The following is a 27,398-nucleotide window of genomic DNA, read 5'->3' as shown; positions in this document are numbered from 1 at the left end:
GCATTCGATGGTTTAAAACTTGCGCATTAGTATCAGTTGCCATTACAGATTGAACGGAGGGCTAATCTAAGTGGCTCTGATTGGCCATTGCCATTTCATTGCTCAACGGACACATTAGTTATTGGTTAGAATACTCAACCACTGCAAAAACACGATGTAAATAGAAGCCATTGAAGCAACAGGAGCAGACTTTAATTGAACGCTGTAATTGTCCATTTTCACGATTACATAATCGTGGCAGCCGTAATCGTAATTAGTTGTGCAGCCCTACATGACCGTAACGAACATGATTAGATTAGATTCAACTTTGTCATTGTGCAAAATACAAGTACAGAGCCAATGAAATGCAGTCTAACACACCTTATCGGATTTGGATCGGGCTTGTCGGACCGATACCCGATCCGTTAAATAATATATAAATAATATTGAGAGCACCAGGAGAGCGTGCTTGTTTGATTGACACCGAGAGCTCTCATGTTGAAGGGGGTGAAGCTAATAGCGTTTATGATCACTCAAACAGTCTCTATAGCTCCACACACCGTCTAAATGTCACGACTCCCAATACATCATGTATATTCAGATTTTTATTTGCATGTTCATTTGTTGTTTAATTTTTGCTCACTGTGCAGTGAGTCAGAATAACTACTATATTGACCAAAAATCTGCAGTTTAACGGTGCACTCAGTAATTCTAATCCAATACACTTTTTGTCAAATTCTGCAAATATCTCCTCACAGTCTGCTAGCTGTTCATACTGTGGGTGGGCTGAAAAAGCTATCTAGTATTTTTACACAGCCCTGGCTCCATAAATGGGACAATAACAAAGTGGATCGGACCGATCCACACAACACTACTCCAGCCAATCAGCAACAGGGGGTGGTTCTTGCACGTGCACAGGATGGGGGGTGGGGGCAGAGCAAGAGGAAATTTTGTTAGAAGAGCGATGGCAAATCTGGCTGATGCAAACTTTCTAAACGGAGGACAAATGGCTGAGAAACAGACCAAGAGAAAAAGGTCAGATGATTATAAACAAAAAAAAAAAGGATTATGATAAGGCAAGGGCGGAGCTTCCAAAGGAGCACTGAAGGGAGGGGTGTGTTTGTTTTGCCAGTTGAGTTCGAATGTCAACAGTGTTTCTTAGGAATCGCTGAGTACACCTTTAATATTCATATCTTAATCTTACACATGTTTAAAACAAACTGGCATATTCATCTAAATTACAGCATGCCTGAAAGTTTAAATTTGTGAATACTTAGAACTGCCACAAACTCACCCTCCAGTGGCCACGCCGTATGCATGAAGGGCTGAGCAAGCACTCATTCATTAATGTAGCAGTGTATGTGTGCTGAAAAAAAGATTGGCCCTGAATCTAGGCATGATTGGCTGATCATGAATTTTAAGACGAAAATCGGCAGATTTAGATCAGTAGCCGATCGATCGGTGCAGCCTTAAAATTAATTTCTTATAAAGTCATACGATCCATTTTGGTGCATTATAAATCAATATTTAAATACATTTTAACTATAATCCAACGCTTCGGGTAAGCTTCACGAGAGGGTGAAGTCCAAGTGTTCTCTTGTGTGACTTATTCACATTGCAATGATACAGACGTAATCTCACATTCTTCTCTCGGTTGAGACATCCAGGATTGCACACAAAGTACCATTGTGAGTAAAGAAACAGATCTAAACCAAAACCAAAGAAGCTTCTGTACAGCGTTCCTCCTCACTTGTAAAGAGCGCTGCTCTTCTGGCCATGATGCACGCACATGCCTTCGTTCTCGCGCGTCTAAAGTGCCAATGCGATTACATCACACGTACATACTGCTGCTGACCAAAAGCACGATTTAGAGTTTAAAGTACCTAATGTTTATCTTTTTCACACAAAAACAATCGTGTCGCTTTAGAAGACATGCATTTAACAGCTGGTGTCATATGGATAATATTTATGCTGACTGTCTGTTATATTTGGAGCTTCAAGATGGAAATATCCATTCACTTGCATTTTAAGGACAGACTGAGTTAAGATGTCTGAAACGGTGTCTGAAAATTGAGTTAAAACGTTATATCTTTTCTCGTGTCATTTGCATTTCTGTGTAACTGGTCTAACTGTTTCTTTTTTAACTTTTCATCATTCAAACTCTGCTTCCCCACCCTGCTTGCAGGAAAAACATGATACTCATGACCTTTCAAACAGTGTATACATTCATAGTATAATTGGGGATTTGCTGAACAACTAATTTCACTGATGTTTAATTGTTAATTTGTTTAGTCAACTAGTCTAAAAAGTCAAGTCATTTTTATTTGTACAGCGCTTTTCACATATCGTTTCAAAGCAGCTTTACAGGAAATCATGTATTACCAGATAATGAAACCATAATATCTATAAAGTCTTAGTCATCATTGTGTAGTTTGATTTAAATATGATTGTAAATTGTGTATAGAAATTAAATAATTTTATTTAGAATCCCTGTAAGCAGGCTGAAAAATAAACCAACCTTCAGAAAACGTTTATGCGACCCATTTCAAATTCTTTATCTATTCCAAATCCAAAGCTAATTTCCACCGAAAATGGGCAATTATCTGTGATGTGCTCACCTTGCTTTATGATCATTGTAAGATAAATAAAATATGTTAGCAAATATTTAATAGACATATTTATTGAAAACTATTGAATTAATAGTGCAGGTCCAATAGAGCAACCCAGCCTGTTCTAAATGTGAATTCACCATGTAAAAGTACTTATTAAAACAGTCAGGACATTGTTTATAATAATTAACAGGTAGTCTAAGCCAAATCTACAAGAGAAAAAATATGCACTGAAAAGTTGTGCGTATTTCATGACGTGCAGTCGTGCATTAGCCATTGATCTAATATGACCGCTGTTCAGTGAAGAACATTAAACAATAACAGTTACGATGTAAAACAAAAACAGTTGCCATAGGATAGAAAAATGCCTGTGATGTAGCCTAAAATAAACCTAATTTATTCTAAACATGACGTGCAAGGTAGTTTAACCCGTTAAGCAGTTAGTATCTTATTGAAAATAAACAGTAATTTTCTAGGCTACTTACTCAAAAGCATTTTTTGATGAGGAAAATAAACACATCGACATGGTCCGGTGAAAGACGGGACTTCACTTATCTGAGGCTGCTATCCTGCGCTTGAAAAAGCCTGTACAGCCGAAAAATGACATACCAGCATGCACAAATGTAAAGAAGACTCAAATGTGAAAACATCCATAGGGTCTTTTAAACGTTTGGAAATCTGATTCCCGCACCACCAATGAAGTGATTTCATAGCTACTTTGCGGAGTTTGCTTGTTTTGCGTGAGGACATTTTCCTGCTCGCCGCAAGTGATAGAGGGAAGAAGCACGCACGGCTCTCTTTTTAAAATAATATTTGTATTTTTAATTATTTTTAAAATGTGAAACATTAAGATAATAAGGACAGTAATTTAAGCCCTGCCTCTTTAAAAATATATAGCCAAAATGATGTGTAAAAATTATGATCGGCTTAATGGGGGAAAATATTAACTGACTAATAATTCCAGTGTCGACTACCAGCATCAGAACCGTTTAGTCGATTCCTTTTGCACATCCCGAAGGATAACCCACTGTAAGAAATCACACAAATATATGTAAATGCATAAAAATATGCATAAACCCCTGTAATAATTCTATAATTGTGTAAAGTAATACGTTTACAATTATTACTTCATATATATATTTGTTTATTTTGTTTTATTTTTTTAAAGGAGCTGATCTATATTTAAGCTGAAAGCTGATCTTTATATAAGCTGAAATAATTTTTATGGACATTTTTTAACTGTATGAGGGGATATTTTTACAACAATGTCCTTCCTAGGGATGTAAATTTTCATACATTTACATAATCGTCTTTTAAATTAACAATCAGTTCATTTTCATTTGACTCCAAATAATATGTGCATGTAGCGTACTGTTTAAATATAATTACAATTATTACACTTAAGAAATACTAGTGGTGTTTCCCTCTTAAAATATTCTTAGTTCAGTGTTATATTGGAGTTCATTAGAACTTCTCGTTTTGAATTGTGGAATATTTTGGACCTTTTGACTGTGTAATCACAGGACATGACATAGCCTACCATTTCTCTGTGATGGTGAGATGTGCTTTCCCGGTGATCACGTAGTTGAGGATGGAACAAGGAGTCCAGAAGATCAACTGTGCTTGTTTTCATGTTGTACTTCAACACTGTCTTTGTGTATGCAGAAAATTAATTCATAGAGAAATGCTCCAACACTGATTTAATTGAGCCCGCTTCATCTTCATCTGTGCGTCTTCTTTGACGCAGAGATGACGTGACATGCAGCCCGCAAGCACCCTCTAGCAACGAATGACTGTATAGACAACCGTATCGACATCTGGAGGCATAGTTACTGAACACATTTGTCCTGAAATTAATTAATCGATGATCTAGAAGTTTAATCAATCAAATTATTAATGAAACTGTATCGATTATCAATTAATCATTCCAAGTCGTTCCAGTTACAATGAAATGGCCTGATGTCCTAACTTGCTTCAAACACACCTAAAAAGAATAAGAATAGGCTTATGGTCCATGAATTCTTCTGTAAGGCCAAACTTGGATCCTCAATACTAAAACTACAATTCATCTGTGAAGCTTTCAGACTATAAGACACAAGCACTACCTTGTGTCTGATGCACACTCAGAGAAAAAGACCCAGTGCTGATGTGTGTTCAAATAACAGTAGAGGTGGCTAGACTTTTAAAAATAAAAGAAATGCTCCCCTACCATATGATTTAATGCCATTTTTCACCCCCCAAAAAATTCTGTATTCATTTACTCACCCTCATGTTGTTCCAAACCCATATTAATTCTGTAGAAAACAAAAGGAGATGTTATGCAAAATATTAGGGACTGACAGCTTCTGTCACCATTCATTTTCATTGTATGGAACAAAGATGAATTAAAAGTAAACTAGAGGCTATCAGACCATATCATTCTGCCTAACATCTCCCTTTGTGTTCTACAGAAAGAAAGTCTTACAGGTTTGGAATGACATGAGTGTGAGTAGATGATGATGACAGAATTCACTTTAAAGGGTCGCAATACCCCCCTGTTTCAGCACAATTGAACTCTCACCAATTTTTCTGCTTTATTTCAATAATGCAGTTAACAGCAGGGGCACATTAACACATGGGCTTATACAGGCTGAAGCCCAGGGGCCTACAACTCCCATAGTGCACGGCCATAACTCCCATGGGGCCCAGCGGGAGGAGCACGTTTAAACTCTTTCAGCGAGAGACACGGGTGTTGACATTGTGACAACTTGAAGGGGGTCTTGGTGGACCTGCAAGCGCACAGCAGTTCCACCTACCCCCCCCCTCACCAACTTGAAGGGAGCCTCAGCGGAATCACAGTGGTCATTTTATATCTGTAATTTTATTACGCAAATAAATACAAAGTACTATGTATTAAAAATATGTTTTTACAGTTTAGTAACTTTTGAGACTTATTCTAAGACTGTGATTTACAAATGTAATTGCTTAGATCGGTTAATACATTTGCATTAAGTATAGATGGATGGATTGATAGGGTTTGTATCTGGGACAATCATTTTAAACTGCATCTCAAAGGAGTCCCAGTCAGAGACAGTCCACCTCACCTCATATCTCGAAACACTCACATTAATAAATGCGTACTGCGCAAACATTTAAAAGGTGTTGTCTTTGACTGAAAGCCTGACCTGTCCCTCTGTCAGCAGCACAGGGAGGGACTTGTCACAATACTATCAATTTTATCAACTGAGCCACTTGAGTTTGAAGCGCTGGTCGCGTGCATGGCAAATAGTGGTCGACCAATATTTTGCCGTTCTGTCTTTTTTAATTATCGCATCGGCCGATACATTTTTCCATTTGGATGATTTGATTCTTGAGGGTGCTGAAAATCACCTGCTTGCTTGTGAAGCAACTGAGACATGTAAACGACCAGTCATGGTTCTTTTTTTTTTTCTTTTTTTTTTTACATGCCATCATGTTACTACATTAATAGACCGGTGTGCAACACCGTGTCATTGAAAGGGTCCACACGGCAGAAGTGTTTGAGCTCGAAATGTTAAATCACCCGTTTCATTCTCCCTCTCTCTCTCCTCAGAGGTTGTACTTGTAACTTTTAACTGTCTTGTCTAATGATAAAAAGCAAATATCAGTAAAAAATAATATCATATTATACCATCTGCAAATATGTGCATATCTAGTGTAAACAAATGTAATAAACAAATCTCACACAACTTAAGCAGATCCAATATCCTGCGGAGCTGTCAATAAATAAAACTTCTGTTATATACTGTTTGCAAATATGTTGTAATCTACTTTAAAAAGATGTACAGTATTTCACATACCTCACGAAAATCCAGCGTTTTCTTCCCATCAAGCGCTCCTCTAATATCTTCCTCTGACGCACGTATTCCATCAGCCAGAATGAAAAACATCAGGATCGGGATCAAAAGGTCTTCTGATTCACAAATCATGACGGTCACTCCGTGGCAATCCAAGCAGGCGATCCAGGCCATTTAAATTGTCAGGAGATTGCTGTTGCTCGCGCTGGATCCGCACGAGTCTGTGAGTGCAACTTCAAAGTAAAAGTGCTTGTGCTATGAGTCAATGTTTTATTCACTATGCACCGTATGGACAACTGGTTTGATTCAGTATTTTTTGAGTAAATGCAATTGCTAACGTGGACATGCCCTCCATGGTTGCTGGACTACTGTGTATACTTTTATTTCCTTCTTCCTAATATATTTACAATTTCTTCATGTTCAAATAAATTACTAGAATTTGATGACTAAACAGAAATCAGAAGAAACCATTTAAAATACAATATATATTTTTTTGTATTCTTTTATACAAAGGTAAAGTTTTGTGTGAAATTGAGTAAATAATGTGCTAAATAATTGTTTATTAATTATTTTAGCAATTTTATGTTTGTTAATTACTATATTAAATTGTGTGATATATCGTCATTGTATCGGCCACCCTGCACTCTGGATATCAGCATCTGCCATTAAAAAAACCATATCGGTCGACCACTAATGGGAACGGCACACTGACAAACGTTCAGCGCTTTGCCACGCCTTCTCATAAATATTATCGAGAACACCCAGTGACTTAGATGCGCTGAAATTTAATGGAAAGCTAAACCATGTATGTCACAACTTGTGATGTTAACACAATGTTCAATTCAGTTCAGGAATACAAAAATAGCCAGAAAAAATCCCTAAATTAATCCTTTTCCTTTTGGAAATTAAAAATAACTCAAGTTGACATTGTCTTAACCTGTGCAAGACATATATTCCTGTGAACGTTTCACAAAACGTGTAGTTGTGTTTCATGGCCCTTTAATGTGACACGTTTGTTTCTTGACAGATGTGATATGCAGCACACAACCAGACTGTGATTATCTTGGTGGTCACAAGACTTTAGATTTTATCATGCAATGCATGTCTTGCATGGTCAGTGTAATGCAATTCAGCTTTGTTTAGAAGAGACCATGTATTTTCATAGACACTTTTGTTCAGCTCACACAAACAAGCAGGCTGGCACACCACACACACACTCGCACATTGAACAGAGATGTTCACAGAGTCGCAGGAAGTCAAGTTTGGGGCCGTTAAGAGTAGAGCGGATAAACAGATCTATTTTCCTGTTTGTGGCTGCCATTGTCTCATGGCATTGGTGGTGTTGTTGTAGTTTTTGATTGTGCTGACTCAGCATGTAAGTTGGGCTTTTGTGTTTTGACCTTTGCATTAATAAGGTGACTCAATTCAATATGTTTCATTTTTTTAAGTGTATACAAGCCATTGATTTGGGAAACAATCTCTTATAAAAGATAATTCCTTGAGTGCACACGCACGCACACACAGCCTTCCCACACCTGTTTCAAATCAGTCAAACTGAAACTTGTGGTCTCATTTTGTTTTTTTATGTGTAACTGTCCCTGTTGTTGGTTGAATCTTTTTGTCAGTTTCAGTCATTTTATACATGTAAGACAGATGCTAAAACAGTTGTCTTCTGTTCAATTGTTATTTCGTTCTTTTTCAGCCTCCAATAGTCCTGCAGCAAAATGAAAGATACTTTAAAACGTGTGAGTTTGTGAGCAGAGCTATGCAACTTTCCTAACCAATTCGACATACCATTTTTTTGCGGACGAATGATAAAACTCCCTTATACTTGCATTTTAAGGAGGGACCTGAGACACATCTAAGGACCAGAATATAGTGACCTGAAGGTGTGATTCTTTTTTTTTTCCTCCCCAATTTGGAATGCCCAATTTCCAATGCACTATTAAGTCCTCATGGTGGTGTAGTGACTCACCTCAATCCAGGTGGCGGAGGACGAATCTCAGTTGCCTCCGCGTCTGAGACCATCAATCCACGCATCTTATCATGTGGCTTGTTGAGCATGTTACCGCAGATACATAGCACGTGTGGAGGCTTTACGCCATCCACCGCGGCATCCAGGCACAACTCCCCACACGCCCCACCGAGAGCGAACAACATTATAGCTACCATGAGGAGATTACCCCATGTGACTCCCTAGCAACCGGGCCAATTTGGTTGCTTAGGAGACCTGGCTGGAGTCACTCAGCACGCCCTGGATTCGAACTCGTGACTCCAGGGGTGGTAGACAGTGTCTTTACTTGCTGAGCTACCCAGGCCCCCGAAGGTGTGATTCTTTAATTTGGGTCAATAGAGCAGAACAGGTGGATTACCGAAATAAAAATCCTATACATTTTCTCCAGAGGCGAACAAAAACTTTTAAAGGCAGACTTACTTTGAGCTCCGAGACTGTTAATCAGTGTTGTATGTTTCTATTGAAGCCTACGGTCTGTGTTATTTAAACTTTTTTGAAATAATGTGTAAAGGGACAATGGAAAGGAGGCGGCGAGAACCGGCTTGACAATATAAATAATAGTTTAATGGTTAACTGAACCAAAAAGACACAAACATAAACACACGAAGGTCAGCTGCCCGCAAACATTCTCTCTCTCTCGCACCACCATCCGCAGTTGGCCTTTATCCCTCTCGAAAGCTTGATTAGCCTGATAAGGGACTGGGTGTGTAGAATCACAACCCGGCCTTGCCCTCTGCCCTGACACAATGTTTAATTGCAGAATTCCTTGTGAAGAACTACACTATACTGTATACTGAGGTGATGATCAGCACACAGATGATACACTTCTATCTATTATTACATGTTAAGGGAAACACCAACGTTTTGGAACTTTGGCCTACCTCAGTGTGTTTGACCTTCTTTTTATATATAGTCAACGTTTCCATCAACATCACACATCTCTTTTTTGCACAATCCAAATAAATGTATCAAATGAGTATAAACCAATCATTTAAAACATCAGGTATACACCGTCATAAATCTACAATAGCTCTCATATTAATGGACTTTTTTTATTTTTTTTTAATGGACCCATTACCCTGAAAAGAAACGCTCCTCCATTCATTGAATCATGGCCAACAAAGCACGCCAAACATGCTTTGCAGCAGCAGCCCATTTTCATGACTCATTCAAGTCTCACTACACATTCAAACTACTTGTATACTGTATTTGTGGGTATCTGAGTATTTTGCAAGAATCTTTTTTTATTTCTACACTTATAATCAACAACTTTTAATCGATAGTTTTGTTTGACCATCGTTTTTAATTTGATTGCGTCATTTGCAGTGCTTCATGGGACTGTAGTTCATGCCCTCATGAAAGATGTTAAGTACACCATGTTGTAACTATCTTTTTGACAGATTTTCAATAGTTTTTTGCTTCAAATCAAAGTTTGTAATGTTGTGATTCACCTTGAAGCTGGTTGGTTTGTTTCATGGTTTTAATAAAGGATTATATTACATTCCTATGGCAAAAATGAATGGGGAAAATATTTCTGGAACCAAGACTACTGAAATAGAGGGTGAGCACTGTTGCACTCAATAAGCAAACACCTAGCAGCCATGCAGAGTACCCTAGCAACTGCACTGACGAATGATAAACCACTCTGAACACCTTAGCGTCCACATAACAAAACCCTGTCATCGTGGTGTTTGCACAGGCAAACACAAAATATAGTTCTTGGTTAGAGGCATGTTATGACAGGAGATAAAAGTGTCAGATTGTCTCAGATTTGTCAAGATTTTTACAAAGAAAGCTGTGACATTTTAGAGGACATTGATGATATGGATAGAACCTGAAAATGTTTTATGAAAGTGTGTTTTCTCTACTCAGCTTCTTGTGGTTTTAGTTGAAGTTTCTCACACACACTGAAGTGAAACAGTTGCGGTCTGGTGTGTATCTGATTAGTAGTGAGATTCTCGATCTCTACACCTTAACCAGGCTGCAGGTTCATTTCTTTTTTGTTTCTCTTTCGTTTTTCCCTCTCTTATTTGCTTCTGTCTCTCTCTCTCTCTCTGTCTCTCTCTCACACACACAAACACATGCAAAGAATATATGACACCTGATTTGGAGACGAGGGTTTAATCAGGTGACAGCCACTACATTGAAATGACTGTTATTTCACAGATGTTGGGTAAATCTGTCTATTGTTTTACTTTGCGTTTGAAAGTGGTAACATACCCATTCTTCAGTCTGTTTTTATGACATCCTACTCTTGTTTCAATGGTAGTTGTGGTTAATTTAGCCCACTTTGATTTACAAATGTAACACAGCATGACATTGTCATTGACTCCTGAGATAATTGGTTTCAATTGCCTTTCATTCCTTTCCTAACCTTTCACTTTGTTTCTTGTTCTCTTTCAGGTAGTGTCTGTCTGCAGGGTGCCGATCTAGAGCATCTGGTAATGACTGCGAGATCCAAGCGTTGAGTGCGAAGATGCAGTCAGAACACTGACACGGGGAAGGTGGATTCTTTGTCTGATTCAGTAGAGAGTGTAGATGAGGCACCTCTATTGTTTCTGCAAGTGAAATGGAGATGCTGTTGAGCGATTGAAGCTTGGATCTAAAGGCAAGAATACTTGAATTGAGAAGACATCTTATATTGGAAAAATATGTACAATGCAGACTTTCGTGCGCACTGTTGAGGACTACAATTAGTTGATATTTGACTTCCCATCTCATATTTTTTTTTTTCACTATAGTGAAAGTAATGGGGGCTCTGTTTGGGTTAGGTTAACGTGTGTTTGGGTTTTACCCATTCCACACTCCTGTATACCTCCTCTTCTCTTGAACCTTCAGTTTCTTTTGCCCTTCTCTCGTTCTGTAGAGGAGAGTTTGGTCGCCCTTGCACCTGTATCTCCTTGACAGGAAATAGTTGTGATTCTCAAACTTGAAGTGGGAAACGCGTAAGACGTTTAAAAAGAACACCACTCCCGCAAACAGATGCCAATGAAGTCCTGCCAGACACTGAAGGAGGAGGTGTTTGGCCCAGAGACAATGTCTCATGAGGAGACTCAACCCTCCCAAACCTATTTCCAGAACCCCTCCACTCCAGATGCTGAACTATCGGCAAAAATATTCAAACGAGACACTGCGGCCCAACCATTCTCTGTGGTCGTCGACAACACGATGGGTACTAGGCCAGAGTCACACATGCCCTCTGATCTGAACCCCCTTCCTACCCCAACTCAACAGTTTTATATGGAAGGAACTGAACAATCCGGGACAAAGGGGGCACTGCATAGCAGGAATGGAGGAACTTCGGAAGATTCGGAAGCCGAAGAGGGAGCAGAGGCAGAGGACGAATTTAAGCATGGACAGATTATCGTGGAGGTCAACCTGAATAACCAGACACTCCATGTGTCCAAAGGGGATGACACGGCAAATCCTAACACTGCAGAAATAGACATGAGCAACAGTGATGAGGAGGAGGAGGAAGAAGATGGTGCAGAATACGATGACAGTGCTGATGAGGATCTGGAAGAGGAGGATGAAGAAGAGGAAGAGGAACACAACAGTCGGCGAACAAGAGCTCAACGGGCACACGGTGGACGAGCGGCCAGTCAGCCGCAGCGGAAGAGTCGCCGTGTAATGCCGTCATCGGCAGGAAGCACCAGCATGACCACTAGGGGGCGGAGGAAGAATGCAGGGGCCCCGGCCCGAAAGTGTAGACCTGCCAGGGAGGCCAAAGGCTCCGTCTCTTCTGCCTCAAGAGCAACGGGTGCAAGAGGAGGGCCCAAGGGAGAGGGTGAGGAGAAAGAAACGCTGGCATGTGAAAAATGTCCACGTGTGTTTAACACCCGCTGGTACTTGGAGAAACACATGAATGTCACGCATAGACGCATGCAAATCTGCGACAAATGCGGGAAGAAGTTTGTGCTGGAGAGTGAACTCGCTCTGCACCAGCAGACAGACTGTGAGAAGAACATCCAGGTAAGGAACATCTTATATTTTTTCATGAATTACAAGTTAAATGATTTTTTGCATCAAACAGTTGATTTATTTTTAAACAACCTTTTTCCACCCATTCTTTGAGCTGTTTTTACTACTGTACTTTTAAGTCTTTTATGTTAATATGTACCTCGGAAGCCACATTCACACATACAGTGACTTTATCGTTTGAAGTCGCTAGTCCCTTTACTGTGAAGTTAAAGCTAGTGGGCATTCCTACTGCTTTTGCTCTAAAGTTATTGGTGGACTGCTCGTCTTGCAATGTCTTTTAAAAATCTGATCATAGATGAAACTTATTACAGGTAAACTAAGATATAATTCAAATTTTACAAGGATTTAGAAAAATCTAAATATTAAAAATGAAAATTCTGCAACAATCTATTTGCATCATATAATTTAACAAGATTTTTTCAAATTTAAGCAATCTATCTATGAACAAATCAAACTCCCTTCGACTGCCGATAAATTCTTGTACATGCGTCATTTTTATTACATCCATATATGTTGTAAAAGACTTTCCTACGAAATTGAAGAACAAAGGGGTGTGATGTCATTCAAAACAACATCTGCCCAAAAAGGTGTTTTTGAGTTAGTTTCGTTGGTTCATAATAGCTTGCTAGGGCAGAATTTTAGGAAAACTTCTTACCTCCTGCTAAACACCTTCTTACTGCCTTTGATCCACACCGTAGGTAGGTGCGACATGAAGCTCCACCTACTTTGAGTCCGACAGCTAATTCTCATTCAGTAAATTTAAGATCAGTCAACATGAACACATCGACCTGTTTTTATTTATCTATCACCAATTTGGAATGACCATTCCCAATGCGCTCCAAGTCCTTTTGGTGGCGTAGTGACTCGCCTCAATCCGGGTGGATGCCTCCGCATCTGAGACAGTCAATCCACACATTTTATCATGTGGCTTGTTGAGCACGTAACCACAGAGACCTAGCGCATGTGGAGGCTTCATGCTGTTTCTGCATCTGTTTACCGTTGACCCAATGGACTCCTCCAGTTTAGACTGCATCGTTGATTAAAATGGGAATGATTTGCTTTTGTTGCATGATAGAGGCCCAGATCGGATTTAATAATCCAATGCACTTGTGTGGCTGTTCACAGTCATCCAGTTAACGGATCTGTGTCACATGTGAGTGGATGAAAAAAAAATCAGATTTGATTTCACATTCAGCTGCTGTAAACAGAGCTTAGAAATACATGTAAATGGCCAGTTATATTTGGATAACCTCTATAAACCAGCATAGTTTACAAAAAACAAGGCAACAGGCCAGAGACTACCTAATATGCAAATGTGGCAGTAATATGATTATGTGCTCATGGTTCTGATGTTAAAGGTGCACTCGGTAATTTTTTTTCTCATTTAAAAAGTTTTACTTCTAAAGAAATGAATAGTAATATTGAAACATATGTATGAAATCATGACCACACATGTGAGATGAAGAGTTAAGTCATATCAGTAACGTTATAAAGCTCTTTTATTGAACGTGCCTCATGGGTGCAGCCATGTTTGGATCACATGACCAGCTGAATTCTACTTAATCTCAGTAACTGCCCTGTTATTGGAAACTTTCATTCATGGATTAAATTAATACGGGCTTACTGTGCACAGTGAATTTCTACAATGGCATTTGTAACTAAAAACTACTGTGTTTGATTGATGCAGCATCCAGGCCACTAAGTGTCACTTTGAGCCAATGTAAGCCACTTCGACATTCTGCAAAAAATTACTGAGTGCACCCAAAGTCTTTCTAGCAAGTCAGTCCACTGTCGGCCATCTTTGGAACGCTCTCTGGAGGCTATTTCCAGTCATGACAGTGCAGCTCCTATCTACTTGAGTGGGGGAACACCGAAATCTCAAAAACGGTTGGTCAAGATTACAATCAGAGCATATTTCAAATTAGCAATAAAAATTTGATAATATTGGAATCATAAATTGTGCTTCTTTACCTTATTTTACACTACAACACGCAATTTTCCCAGCTTGCATAGCTAATGCACATGCGCATTAGTGAGTTGATTGACAGGTGATGTCTGTATCTAAAAGGCGATTGGCTCTTTTACCTGTAAGGCGGGACTTCCTTTCTACATCTGTTGGCCGTTGGGTGCTAGAGCTTCTTGGTTGGATGTTCCAATTTCTCCCATTCATTTTAAAAGAAGTGGCCTGTCTCTGCTAAATATTCTCTGGTGCACCTTTAATATGATACATTTTACAGTATTTTTTCATAATTTTTGTATGTTTTTATTGTTGATTCTTTTTTTTTATTATTATTTCATAAGAGCAAGAAAAAACAATGTCCATGCTATGACCTTGTTTAATTATGCCAATAAGAAAAGATAAGTTTCATCTTTTTTTTTTTTTTTTTGAATTATGATGTAGTGTATCATGTATAAATCAGCTGATGTATATATAGATGGATGTATTGATCAAAGTAATGTCAGTCGATATGAGAGGATTTACATGCACTAGCTTATATATTAGGAATACGTAATGCCAATATCAATACTGACCTGCAGGGGGAGACTTCATTCAGCTTTAGTGGGTCATCAAAGCTCATAGACAAAATTCTCCAAGCAGAAGTACTGCTTATATGTTCTTCTTGCATTACAATGCCTTGTTTGTGTGTGTGTCTTTTCAATGTTCCAGTGTGTGTCATGTAATAAGTCCTTTAAGAAGCTGTGGTCCCTCCATGAACACATTAAGATTGTCCATGGCTTTGCCGAGAAGAAATTTGCCTGTGAGATTTGTGAGAAGAAATTCTACACCATGGCTCATGTCCGCAAGCACATGGTCGGTATGTAAATGTGCACGCCCGACACGTGGCAGCTCTATCCTAGTGAATCCTTAAGATGTCTTACTAGAGAAGATACTGTAAAGATGTATATAGCCACGTATATACTAGAGAAACATATTTGTGAATAATACAGCAGTTATTCTGTCTGTACTCTGTAGCTCACACAAAGGACATGCCGTTTACCTGTGAAACCTGTGGAAAGTCTTTTAAGCGCAGCATGTCACTGAAAGTGCACTCACTCCAGCATTCAGGAGAGAAGCCCTTCCGTTGTGAGGTACGATCACACACTTCTACACATAGATGTTTGACCACACACACCAGACCCGTCCTTTGCTCAAGCCCTCACTCTTTCTCTTAAACAGCAATGCATTTAAACTTTTAAATGCATTTGAATTTGGCATTACATTTGCACCCTTTTATTGTCACCATGGTTTCCCCATCACTAGGTTTAGTTTGTTTGTCTCTTATAGCTTGAAAGGTCAACAGCTGACACTGTATAAATTTGTAATTTGAGAACTCTAAATTGAGCACACAGATAACTACACAAACACTATTGAAATTATAGTGATATTCATAAATATGTGCATTTATATCCAGCCTGACTGTATTTATATGCCTGATTTATTTTTCATGTTTTGTATTTGTTTTTGGGGAACACTATAAAATGCCACGTCCATAGCAGAATGTTGACATGTACAAACAACTCTATATCTGTATGTTTAAATAAGAGCTTGAATAAAGTTGTAGGTTATTACAGTTCATAAAAATGTTTGTTGCATTCTTTTGCTGAAGTCTTTGGACACATTTCTTTAACCAGTGTCACCATGAGACTGGGACTTCTTTGAAAGAACTATTTGTCAGTCTATGACCACCTAGAGCCCTGTATGTATGTGTATATATGCAACAGAATTCAAAAGGTTAATTATTGGTGAGGCAATGTTTTCTTATAGCATGGAAATATGAGTTATTTCCTCTTATTGCACAACTCTCTGGAATACTTGATTCTGATTGAACGATTGTAGCATGTTGTGGTACAATGTTTTTGTAGAATGACCTTCAAACTGGATAATAGACTTTGGTCCCATACTTTGACATAGCGGTGTAAGTTTATGTCTCTTGTATCACTTCAGTCTCTTTCTTCACATGAAGAAAAAGTATGTACTTATTTGTAAGAACAATGGCGGATTTAGGTATGGGTGACATGGGCAGCCACCCGGGGTGGCATCTGCACGAGGCACCCACACAGACAAGTGGGCACCCTGAACTCTACCAGCCATCTCATTACCCACCCCTGGCCAGCAACATTTGTTAGTGGGGGGTTGCTGAATCAGGTTTCACCCAGGACGCTATACAAGCTAGAACTGCTACTGGGTAAGGAGCGGAGTAAAAATGTAAGGTCCTGATCACCCTCTGGGATTAGTTTGGTATAATGGCCAGCTTACTGTACATTATCCTATACATAATGGGTTTATTCCAAAACTTAAGCCCAAGTATACTTTGGCCAAATGAGAATGCTGAGTGTCTGCACACAGGACGTGTGACCAATCTAATCATCAGCAGAGTGCTTGAGCACTGAACACTCACAGCCCGATTCTTCTAATCGCGCATCTCTGTACCTGCAGAATGCGCATGCGCCTGAAATTATTTACACAAATTTGTGGATCCACAAGGTGGCAACACTCACATTTGAGCCGTTGCTGTCACAAAGCAAAGCTAGAAGATGTAATCGCCGGTAAATAACAGGAAACTAATGTTTAAAACAACAGTAGATATATACGTCAAGACCTTGTGTGAGGAGGCCATGAGATACCTGCATTTGTATACCTTGAGTCTGAAGGACTGTAAGACATCTTTATGGGTCTAAACTCCTGAAGAGAAATAGTCAGGTGTCTTATAGTAGTCGTAGCGTGCATCTTCCAACCGCCTGTGTATGCACGCACAGTCATATGAAGTATAATTTGACATTCTCACGTTCGACTGTACGCAGACGCCAAGCGTTCATGTCAAAATCGAAGTATACGTTGGGCTTTATTGAGCTGCATTGCTGTCTCCTGCCTGCAGAGGCAGCTCTCTTCTATGGTAACATCCTTACTGAAATAAGAGAGCGATTTGGCATGCTCTATATAGGCTGCAACTCCTTGCATTATTTACACGCAGCACACGAGAATCGATTTGCAAATGATTTCAATACAGGTGACGCAAGAGGAATGATGCGATTTACTCTAAAGCAGGAGCAGTGTGAGGATTTTTTCACAGGGGGGGCGGGCAGGGTTCAGTGATCAGTCTGGGGTGTGTGATGACGGGAGCTAAGATGTCGTCATCACTGCTGTAGTCATTACAAATTGTTTGTGGACTTATGTTTCTTTACATTTGTTATTTAGGGTTTTGTGTTTCTGTTGACTATGGTGCAGTCCCTTAGGTTCATTATTCTATAATACTCATTTATAATAAGTTGAAGATATGCTGTTGGAGTTGATTGCAGATAGGTGCACATAGCAGTGGTCTTGACAACATGTTATGTCTACTATAGTTTCTTTTTGATTTTTTTTTTTCATTAACCACACAGACAAGTTTTTAGCTATGCATTTTTGTTATTTATTATTTCAAATTTGTATTTTTTTCCCACATTGCAAACAGATACCCCACATGCTGTCTACTTACCATTTCCTGTTCCTGTGACTCCTCAAAGGAGGGGGCGGGTCCACAGCTTTCCTTTTTCTTGGGTTGGGTTAAACGATTTCTACTAATAGGGAACTTAATCCTTGGTAATGTAGGCATGGGGAAATGTCTTATGGTGTTTGCATTTAGTTTAAGTTGCTGAATGAGTTTATTTTATTTAATTTTTGATTTTTGGAAAGTTAATTGTATAATGGTCATATATTTAAGCTACAAAGGTTTTGTATTGATAACCCTGTAGTTGGTATGGTCTTGAGTGTAATGAGCCTGTTCTAGGCTATATAAGACAGTCTAAACGGAACCTTGTGAGGAGAGGAAGGGGTTATATTGCTGAACGTATCATGAAGATTTGTGCTGCCTGTAGCAATTTGTTTTCTTTGGTTATTGTCATATCAAAGTTTGCACTGAGTCCAGTGTATGTTTATTTTTGGTAAATATATATTTTTTGGTTTAATTTTGGAATTGTTTCTGTGACACTTCACTGAGAGTTCGTACACCCCTACTACTCCACTGGCCTTTAATAAAAATCCTCTTTGGGATGATATCTGAGTCCTGAGCCTATCTACCATCTCCCCTTGATCTCTACGGGACACATTATGACAGGGTGGCACTGAAATTTTGTCCGACCCTTACTAGTGTTATATTATCTGACCATAATACGCATAAATATGCATTGCATACACACATTTTGAGTCAAATTATCAGTTATTTATCATATTAAACCATTTTTATTGATACTTTTCAGTATTGAAGGGATTAGAAGTATATTTATAATGAAAATTTCTCATGCTTCGTTACCATCTTTGATTTATTTTTCCATAAAGCTCATCATGGTGCATTCTTGGATTGCCTACCCAGGGAAGGATACATACAATGATACCTTCGAATTTGGCCAAAACGAGATCTCTTAAGAGCCATACCACCGCTCCCTATACATGTATTATGCAGTCTGCGAAGGGCACTAACTCCCTTGGGGGGCACCATCTTAACCCAGGGGGACACCAGAAGCTCCACCGGCTGCTCTTACTTGCATGTTATACGGTATTCAAGGATGTAGTTAACACAGTCGATCACTTCACACTCACACTTTCTCACCACGCCTGGCACTCGCACTTTCTCACCGTACCCCTTAGCTGCACCGTCACACCTCCCTTCACCAATTCCCCCCTGTCATATCTCGGAGCTCTGCGTAGGTCATCACTTTGGCCAGCGGCGACCCTGCTTTCAAATCAAATCAAATCACTTTATTGTCACACTACCATGTACACAAGTGCAACATTAGGTGAAATTCTTGTGTGCTGTTCCGAGCAACATAGCAGTTATGACAGTGACGAGACATATACCAATTACAGTAAACAACATACTTACACAAAACAATTTACATATCAGATGTACACATACTTACACAACACAATAATTATATACAATGTACAGTAAACAATACACACAATATAGAATACACATACAATAAAAAATTGTATAGTATATAAAAATATATATATATATATATAGTAGTTGTATTGTGGAGAATATAATTATGACAGTCCAGTGTGAGATATAAGATTAATAAAGTGCAGTGCTGATTGTCGATCGTGAGAGATCAGGAAGTTCAAAAGTCTGATTGCTTGGGGGGGAAAAAGCTATCATGTAGTCGGCTGGTGCGGGTCCTGATGCTGCGATAATGCCTGCCTGATGGTAGCAGTGAGAACAGCCAATGACTCGGGTGGCTGGAGTCTCTGATGATCCTCCGAGCTTTTTTCACACACCGCCTGTTATAGATGTCCTGGAGGGAGGGAAGCTCACCTCCGATGATGTTCTGGCAGTTCGCACCACCCTTTACAGGGCTTTGCGGTTGTGGACAGTGTGGACTATTGCCGTACCAGGCGGTGATGCAGCCAGTCAGGATGCTCTCTACAGTACTGGTGTAGAACCGTGTGAGCATGTGCTAGTTCATTCCAAACTTCCTCAGCGGCCTCAGGAAGAAGAGGCGCTGGTGTGGAAAAGCCTCAGTGTGGACGGACCATGTGAGTTCCTCAGTGATGTGGACACCGAGGAACTTGAAGCTGCTGACTCTCTCCACCGGTGCTCCATTGATGGCGATGGGGCTGTGTTCTCCGTCTTTCTTCCTGAATTCCATCACAAGCTCCTTGGTTTTACTGACGTTGAGGGAGAGGTTGTGCTCCTGACACCAGCGTGTCAGAGTGTGCACCTCCTCTCTGTAGGCTCTTTCATCATTGTCAGTGATCAGACCTACCACCGTCGTATCGTCAGCAAACTTAATGATGGCATTGGAGAGACACAGTCATTTGTGTACAGGGAATACAGGAGTGGGCTGAGAACACCGCCCTGCGGGGCTCCAGTGTTGTGGGTCAGTGATGAGATGTTGCTGCCCATTCTAACCACCTGACGTCTGCCTGACAGGAAGTCCAGGATCCAGCTGCACAGTGAGCTGCTTGAGCCCGGAGTTTCTCATCAAGCTTGGAAGGCACTATGGTATTGAATGCTGAGCTGTAGTCTCCAAAAAGGATTCTCACATATGCGTTCCTTTTTTCCAGGTGGGAGAGAGCAGTGTGTAGTGTAGATGCAATGGCATCATCAGTGGAGCGGTTGTTGCGGTAGGCAAACTGCAATGGGTCTAAGGAAGTGGGCAGCACAGAGCAGATGTAATCTTTGATTAGCCTCTCAAAGCATTTGCTGATGATGAGGGTCAGAGCAACAAGATGCCAGTCATTTAAACAAGTGATTTTTTTTATTATTTTATTGCTTTTGTACAGGCACAATAGTGGACGTTTTGAAGCATGTGGCGACTACAGACAGGGAGAGGGACAGGTTGAAAATGTTCATAAAAACACCAAGTTGGTTCGCGCAGCTCTGATGCGGCCCGGAATGCCGTCAGGACCCGCGGCTTTACGGATGTTCACCCATCGGAAGGATCGTGTTACATCCGCAACAGAGACTGAGAGTGAACCATCCTCTGTAGCGTCGACCGCGAATGCTCTCTCCACGAGGGCGGTGTTATTGTCCTCGAAACGAGTATAAAATGTATTAAGCTCATCCAGTAGAGAGGCAACGGTGTTCATGGCGGAGTTTTTGTAGCCGTGATGATGTTAATTCCCTGCCTTTTGGAACAGCCTATGTGTCAGTAGCACACCTATGATGACTTAAAATGCTGCCTCCGGAGGATGCTTACTGGCCACGTTCACACAGCAGCTGAATACGTTTTTCAGTCCTGTTTTGGTTACTTAATATGGTTACATTCACACACACAGTTCAGTTATTTACGAGAGTGACAACCGCATTCTATAACCAAACTGACACCCACAAATTTTCAGGCCTCACAACCGCATTCTCGCACCCGCGCTGTGTGAACAACTGTACCGGATAACTATTTGTCTGTCAAGTCATATAATGTAAGAGAGACACGCTGTACTGTACATGCATGTGTCTCATGTGTTTCGTGTGGGGTTTTGTTAGCTCACGTAGACGGAGTCATTAGCTGCCTGTCATCCAAAGATTCAGCCACACTTTTCCACCGCTTACTGAAAGAGCCGCATGTTTATGGAGTACAGAGAACACAGTACATGTATGATAAATGGGAACACCACTTTCCAGCCGTAAGCAGCTTTGTTGCATTAAACTGCTTTCTGGTGTCCATGTAAACTAGCTCAGTGAACAGAGTTCAAAATCAGTTTGCCCCACATGCATTCTTTCAGTCTTATTCAGCATCCTTAAAATGAAATGAAACTTTGCCACACCCTGATAAATAATATGCAAATTAATCTGTATTACTGTGTTTTAGAGATATTCACATTTTATTTCTTTGAATACACATTAAGGGGTGTGCACCCCTCAAGGGTGGTGAGGGTGTGGCTCAGTAATTTTCTTTTAAAGATGCAGTGTTCGAGTACGATTCCAGGTGGGGTTGCCTGTTTCCTATAAATAGTATGCTAATGACAGGCTTATGAACCGAAATGACAGGTTATTATGGTCATATTACAAAGTTGAGGTTGCTGCAGCATGGCTCTTGATTTGATGTGAGGCTGAAACAGCATCCACCCACACACTGTCTATTTCTGTTTGTGTGTGTGTGCAGAACTGTGATGAGAGGTTCCAATATAAATACCAGCTGCGGTCGCATATGAGCATTCACATAGGACACAAGCAGTTTATGTGCCAGTGGTGTGGCAAAGACTTCAACATGAAACAGTATTTTGACGAGCACATGAAGACACACACAGGTGAGGTGCACAAACACAGACACTGTATTAAAATCTTGTGCTTATATCCTGTGAATAACGAATAAGACTGTCTGAAAAATAATTTTTCTCTCTTGTAATGATGCAAGATAAAGTATTAAAGGGATAGTTCACTCAAAATTTTAATTCTCTTATTTACTCACCCTCATTCCATCCCTGATGTATATGACTTTATTTCATCTGCTGAACACAAAGATGTTTAGAAGAATATCTCAGCTCTGTAGATCCACACAATGCAAATGAATGGTGACCAGAACATAGAAGGTCCAAAAATCACATAAAGGCAGCATGAAGGTAATCCATACAACTCATGGTAAAATCCATATCTCCAGAAGCTAAATGGTAGGTGTGCTTGAGAAACATTAAATATTTATGTAATTATGTGCAGTAAATCTATACTTTCACTTGCTGGTGTGGAAGTGAGTTTTGCATTCAGCCACCTACTGGTTGGGTTTAGTCAAAGGTGGAGATTTATAGTTAAAAATGACTTGAATATTGATCTGTTTCTCACCCACACCTATCATCAGAAGATATAGATTTAACCACTGGAGTATTATGCTGCCTTTACATGCTGTTTGGAGCTTCAAAATACCATCACCATTCACTTGCATTGTGAGGACCAATGCTGTATCCATATAGTAACCATGGTTTTACTACAAATACCATGGTTAAACTATAATAACCAAAAAATACCATAACCACAAAATTATGATTTTTATTACCACAGTTGTCAGTTTCCTGTATTATTACTATGGTTTCACTATGAAAATCTTGGTTAAAATAAAGTTATTGTAGTAAAACCATGGTAAATGTATTGTGAGGGAATGCAAAACTATTTCAGAAAAAATAATCCTTTCCTCTAAAGGGCTCCATAGAATAGTCATGGAAACACTCTGCACTAAAACTAATCAACTAAACATTAATCTTGGTTAGAACTTGTGGATAGTATAACTTTCTCGTAAGTCACAATGATGATTTGTGAGCAAATCTTTCTGAGAAGTCAGTTATTGCAGTCATTTGTTCAAGATAGTTTACAAATAAGTCTAAATGATTCAGTTTGTTAGAGAATCATTCTAAATCAAATGTGTGTATATATATATATATATTAATGGACTGATTAAAAAATAAATTTGATACAGAATATAGAAACAAGAAACTGATATGTTGTAAGTTTGCCAGTCTTTTTGACCGATTCGTTAAAACAACCTGCTCGTTAGTCATTTGTTCCTGAATTAGTCTAAACTGGTGCACTTTTGTTTAACATGCTTAGAATTTCCTACTTGTTCTCTATAATAACGCCATTCACCATGTGTTCAACAGAGGCACACTCAAGCCTCATGTTGCCTGTGTAGCTGTATTGCTAGAGAATGAATCTGTATGAACAAGATCAAATTTCTCTCTGCTTTCCCTCTGTTATCCTGTTCCTCTGCAGGTGAGAAGCCATTCATCTGTGAGATCTGTGGGAAGAGTTTCACCAGCCGCCCCAACATGAAGCGACATCGTCGCACCCACACAGGAGAAAAGCCGTACCCTTGCGAAATCTGTGGTCAGCGTTTCCGCTTTTCCAACATGCTCAAGGCACACCGAGAGAAGTGTTTTCGGGTCACCAGCCCGGTGACCCTTCAATCTGCCACCATGACGATTCCTATCCAGCTTACTGGCCACACCCCCTCACCATCAGGCCACACCCCTAGTCCACCCCAATCCAGCCAGTCAACACCCTCCATTGCATCCGTTGGCCCTGGAATGATCAGTCCCGTCACGGGACCCCTCCCCCATAGAGTGGTTACCAGCCACAGCTATACTCATTTGCACATGCAGACCACATCCATACATCAACACCCCGCACACACTCTGACTTCTGTCCATCATACAGGACATGCCCCCCTGACGAGCCACGCCCCTCAGCACATTTCATTGCAGCCTTCTGTCCTGCCCCTGCCCCATGCGCTTTTCAAGAGTGAGCCAATAAACCACTGTGTGCATGAGGATGCATACATGCGACAGGGCACCACTCAGCAACACCACTGAAACACGTTTTGCACCGAATGCAGCTCAAATAAGGTGCTCATAGGAGAACAGATTGGACAGACACATTTCTGCATTATACAAATATTTACGAAAATGTGATGATTTTTGTGGGGGGGTAACACAACTGATGACTACAAACATATTTGCCACTAGCATTCATGACCAAAAAGGTTTTTTTGTAGTTTGATGAACTCTGTGAACTAGCACTCAAGAACACAAACAACTTCTGATAGCATTACTCTGATTCATCAAGCTCTGGTTGTACAAAATCACAATGAACAAAACATTGTGTGCCGTTGTGGTTTAAACATGCTCTATCAGCTTCTCTGTCCTCTCTTAGGGGCCGTTCACACAACACGTTTTTGTGTTTTTTTAAGTGTTTTTCTAAGTGTGCTAGATGGGTGTCCTTGACCATTGTACCACGTCTAAAAGAACTTAAACTTTTTAAAATGTTTGAAATTATTGTTGCTCTGGGTCTTTTTTTCCCTGCAAGATCCTGTTCGGCCTGAACGGCCCTTACTTGTTATCAACTCAGCTGCTGTTGCAAAGGTTCTACGGGTTCAAACATTTACAGGTTAAAGGTCTACATTTCAAAATCACAAATCTTTCACTTTAAAACGCAGTGTAACCTCTTTAGAAATGCAGGTCTTCCCAACAATGGAAAATATTCCTACATAATGAAATAGCTTACATCACACAAACATAGTATACAGCACTTAGTGTAGGTTACTACACTCAGTGTAGTCTACATGACTGAAACTATTCTGTTGCCTGATTGTGGTTGTTGTCAGTGGTTTTATTACTATATAATTTTTTTTTCTCTCGTTATTATTAAAATGTGCTTACTTGATAATGCTTGTAGCTCTCTGGCATGTTCAGTCAGAGTTTAAGACTGTTAAGAATGACCGATGCTGTGATGTGAAATAGAAGGACTGCACCTGAAGTGGAAAAAGCAAATTCTTTGTTTTACTGTATGTACTATATGATCTAACTCACTTAACCAATATTTTTATTTGTATATTGTAGATACACTTGCTCTGAGAGAATTTTTAAAAGGAAATCAGATGTGTGCGTGTATGTGTGTGTGCGATAATGAGTGAGTTATTGTGAGAGTTTGTGTGATAGGTTGGACAACGTGGAAAGGGTTTGTTTCTAGTCATGTATTCAACAGAATATAGGAGAGGAGTGCCGTTACTTGTGTGTGACTGTGAATCTCTTTGTGACTGATTATGCCCCTGTTGTGCTGGTATCAAATGCTGCTTTTTAGTTTCTATATATCTTTTTCTGGTACATGATTCTTTATCATGCAGATGCTTTAAGGAATAGTTCACCCAAAAATGTTATTCTATTTACTCACCCTCATGTTGTTCCTGACCCCTATGACTTTCCAGCAAGAAGTCCATGCTAACTTTTTTGATTCAATAAAAGTGAATGTGACCATGGCTGTCCCTGGTCCCTAGCCACTTTCATTGTTTGGAAAAGAGCAGCTTTGGGTGGAGGTTGAACTGTCCCTGTAAAGAATGTGTGTATGAATGTTACAATGATGTGTTTATGTTGAACAGTGAAGTTCGGAGCAGCACAGAGAAAGTAATGGGAAGCCTTGAGTCAATCAGGCTGTTGATTGATTGTGATTTTGTTTGTTCTCTTATTAGACCGTCTGTCCTCTGCACTTTACTGCCAAGTTCAAGGTTTGCGCAACTGTCAAAATTTGTTTTGTTTTTTTTTACAAGCGTCTCCTTTTGTGTATCAAAGGACAAAGAACTTGTTTGGAACAATATGAATGTGAGTAAGTGACCGAATAATAATTTGTTTTTGGGGTGAACTATCACTTTAAAGTTGGCGGGCTGTTGGAAAATGGTGAGAATCACATTTGGACAAGTTGGGAACCTTTATTAAATGTCAGTGAAATTTTGTCAGTTACTATATTTGATCCATAAGTTGTATTTTGCCTTCATGTGCCACCCTTTTTCACCTGAGATGTGCTCTCGTTGGTAAATGTGGCTGTCATTCCTGTCCTTTTTTAACCAATGTGTTCTGAGTTATATGCATCTGATTCTCTCCCTTCTCCATCAGTTGACCAAAAGCAATTTCAAATAAAATCTTGCTAGATAAGCAAAATAAGCAGACCATATAATGTTTATACTTGTGAGGTGTTTTAAAAACAAATGGACTTTCTCTTCTCATCCAGTCTGTTTCCACCTACACACCCATTCGAGCAGAGTTTTATTTTAGCATTGTGTCTGGTACAAAAACATTTGACCTTCTTTGAGTTCTGTTTCATGTTATTTTTCTGAGAGACATCATAGACTTGCATTAATATCGGGCCTTTTTTTATAATGTTCATTTAACACACTTTCTGCTCTACTTTTAAGAAGTAAAAAACTATTGAATTAGCCACAAGCACAACTCACTTGTCTGAATTTGTATGTATTTGTGCATGCTGTTGGTTGTAAAGTGTGTTCCAGATAGGGACTTGGAGTGGAAAATATGGCTTAAGGGAAGTGGGGCATATTTAATTATTCTGGATAACCAAATGACTCGCTATGACATCACTCTCTTTATCTGACCTTTGACCTTAGGGTTACTCTCTATAGTAATAATTCACATTATATAAACAATAGAAATCTATGGAATTTCCTCATTTACATAGCTAACATGTTATCTTGTAATGTTCCCAGTGTTATCATAATTGCATACATTTTTACTAGTAAGAAATCCTATTAGAGGGCTCTGCAATTGAATTTGTATTCGTTATATTTCTGTTTTGCATCTAATGAATACAAGTTTCTACTAGTAAGAATATAATTGTAGAACTCTGCAATTTAAATGTTACTAGTAAAAACTCAATTGTAATAAAAATGCAATTGCAGAGCTCTGTAATTATAATTCTTACTATAGTACAAATCAATTGACGCTTCACTAAGCCCCGCCTTAAAAGCGCTTCTGACCAATCCTGTTTTAGCAACTTTTGCCCTGCCTACCATTACTGTGACACATGTTTGCTATTTTTCAGTGACGGCCTATGGAAGTAATGTGTGTTTGAGTACTTTTAAGAGGGATTTTATCAAAATATTCAAAAACATGTAAGGCGTGTTGTTGTTGCCGGGTCATTTGTAGTGACATGAGTTACACAGAGAGGATACTTGCATTGTTTTTCTTTCTTTTTGTAAAATAATCATTAAAAAGCAAACTAGGGGAGAGCATGTTATGGATTAAACTGT

At 39.5% G+C, this 27,398-nt stretch overlaps 1 protein-coding gene across 1 annotated transcript in view; it reads left to right on the top strand.

The window, feature by feature from the left end:
* znf652 (zinc finger protein 652) overlaps nt 1-26,653 on the top strand; it is a 40,401-nt gene extending 13,748 nt beyond the window's left edge. Inside the window, exons 2-6 of the mRNA XM_052133070.1 lie at nt 10,821-12,389; nt 15,067-15,214; nt 15,373-15,488; nt 21,984-22,133; nt 23,584-26,653. Of these exons, the coding sequence (XP_051989030.1) occupies nt 11,400-12,389; nt 15,067-15,214; nt 15,373-15,488; nt 21,984-22,133; nt 23,584-24,177 (1,998 nt within the window). The 5' untranslated portion in view covers nt 10,821-11,399 and the 3' untranslated portion in view covers nt 24,178-26,653. The remainder of the gene's footprint in view (nt 1-10,820; nt 12,390-15,066; nt 15,215-15,372; nt 15,489-21,983; nt 22,134-23,583) is intronic.
* The last annotated feature ends 745 nt before the right edge of the window (nt 26,654-27,398 follow it).

Source organism: Xyrauchen texanus, chromosome 8, assembly GCF_025860055.1.
Source record: "Xyrauchen texanus isolate HMW12.3.18 chromosome 8, RBS_HiC_50CHRs, whole genome shotgun sequence".
NCBI lineage: Eukaryota > Metazoa > Chordata > Actinopteri > Cypriniformes > Catostomidae > Xyrauchen > Xyrauchen texanus.
Note: the sequence above shows the minus strand (reverse complement) of the source record. Positions and strands in the feature narration are given on the sequence as shown.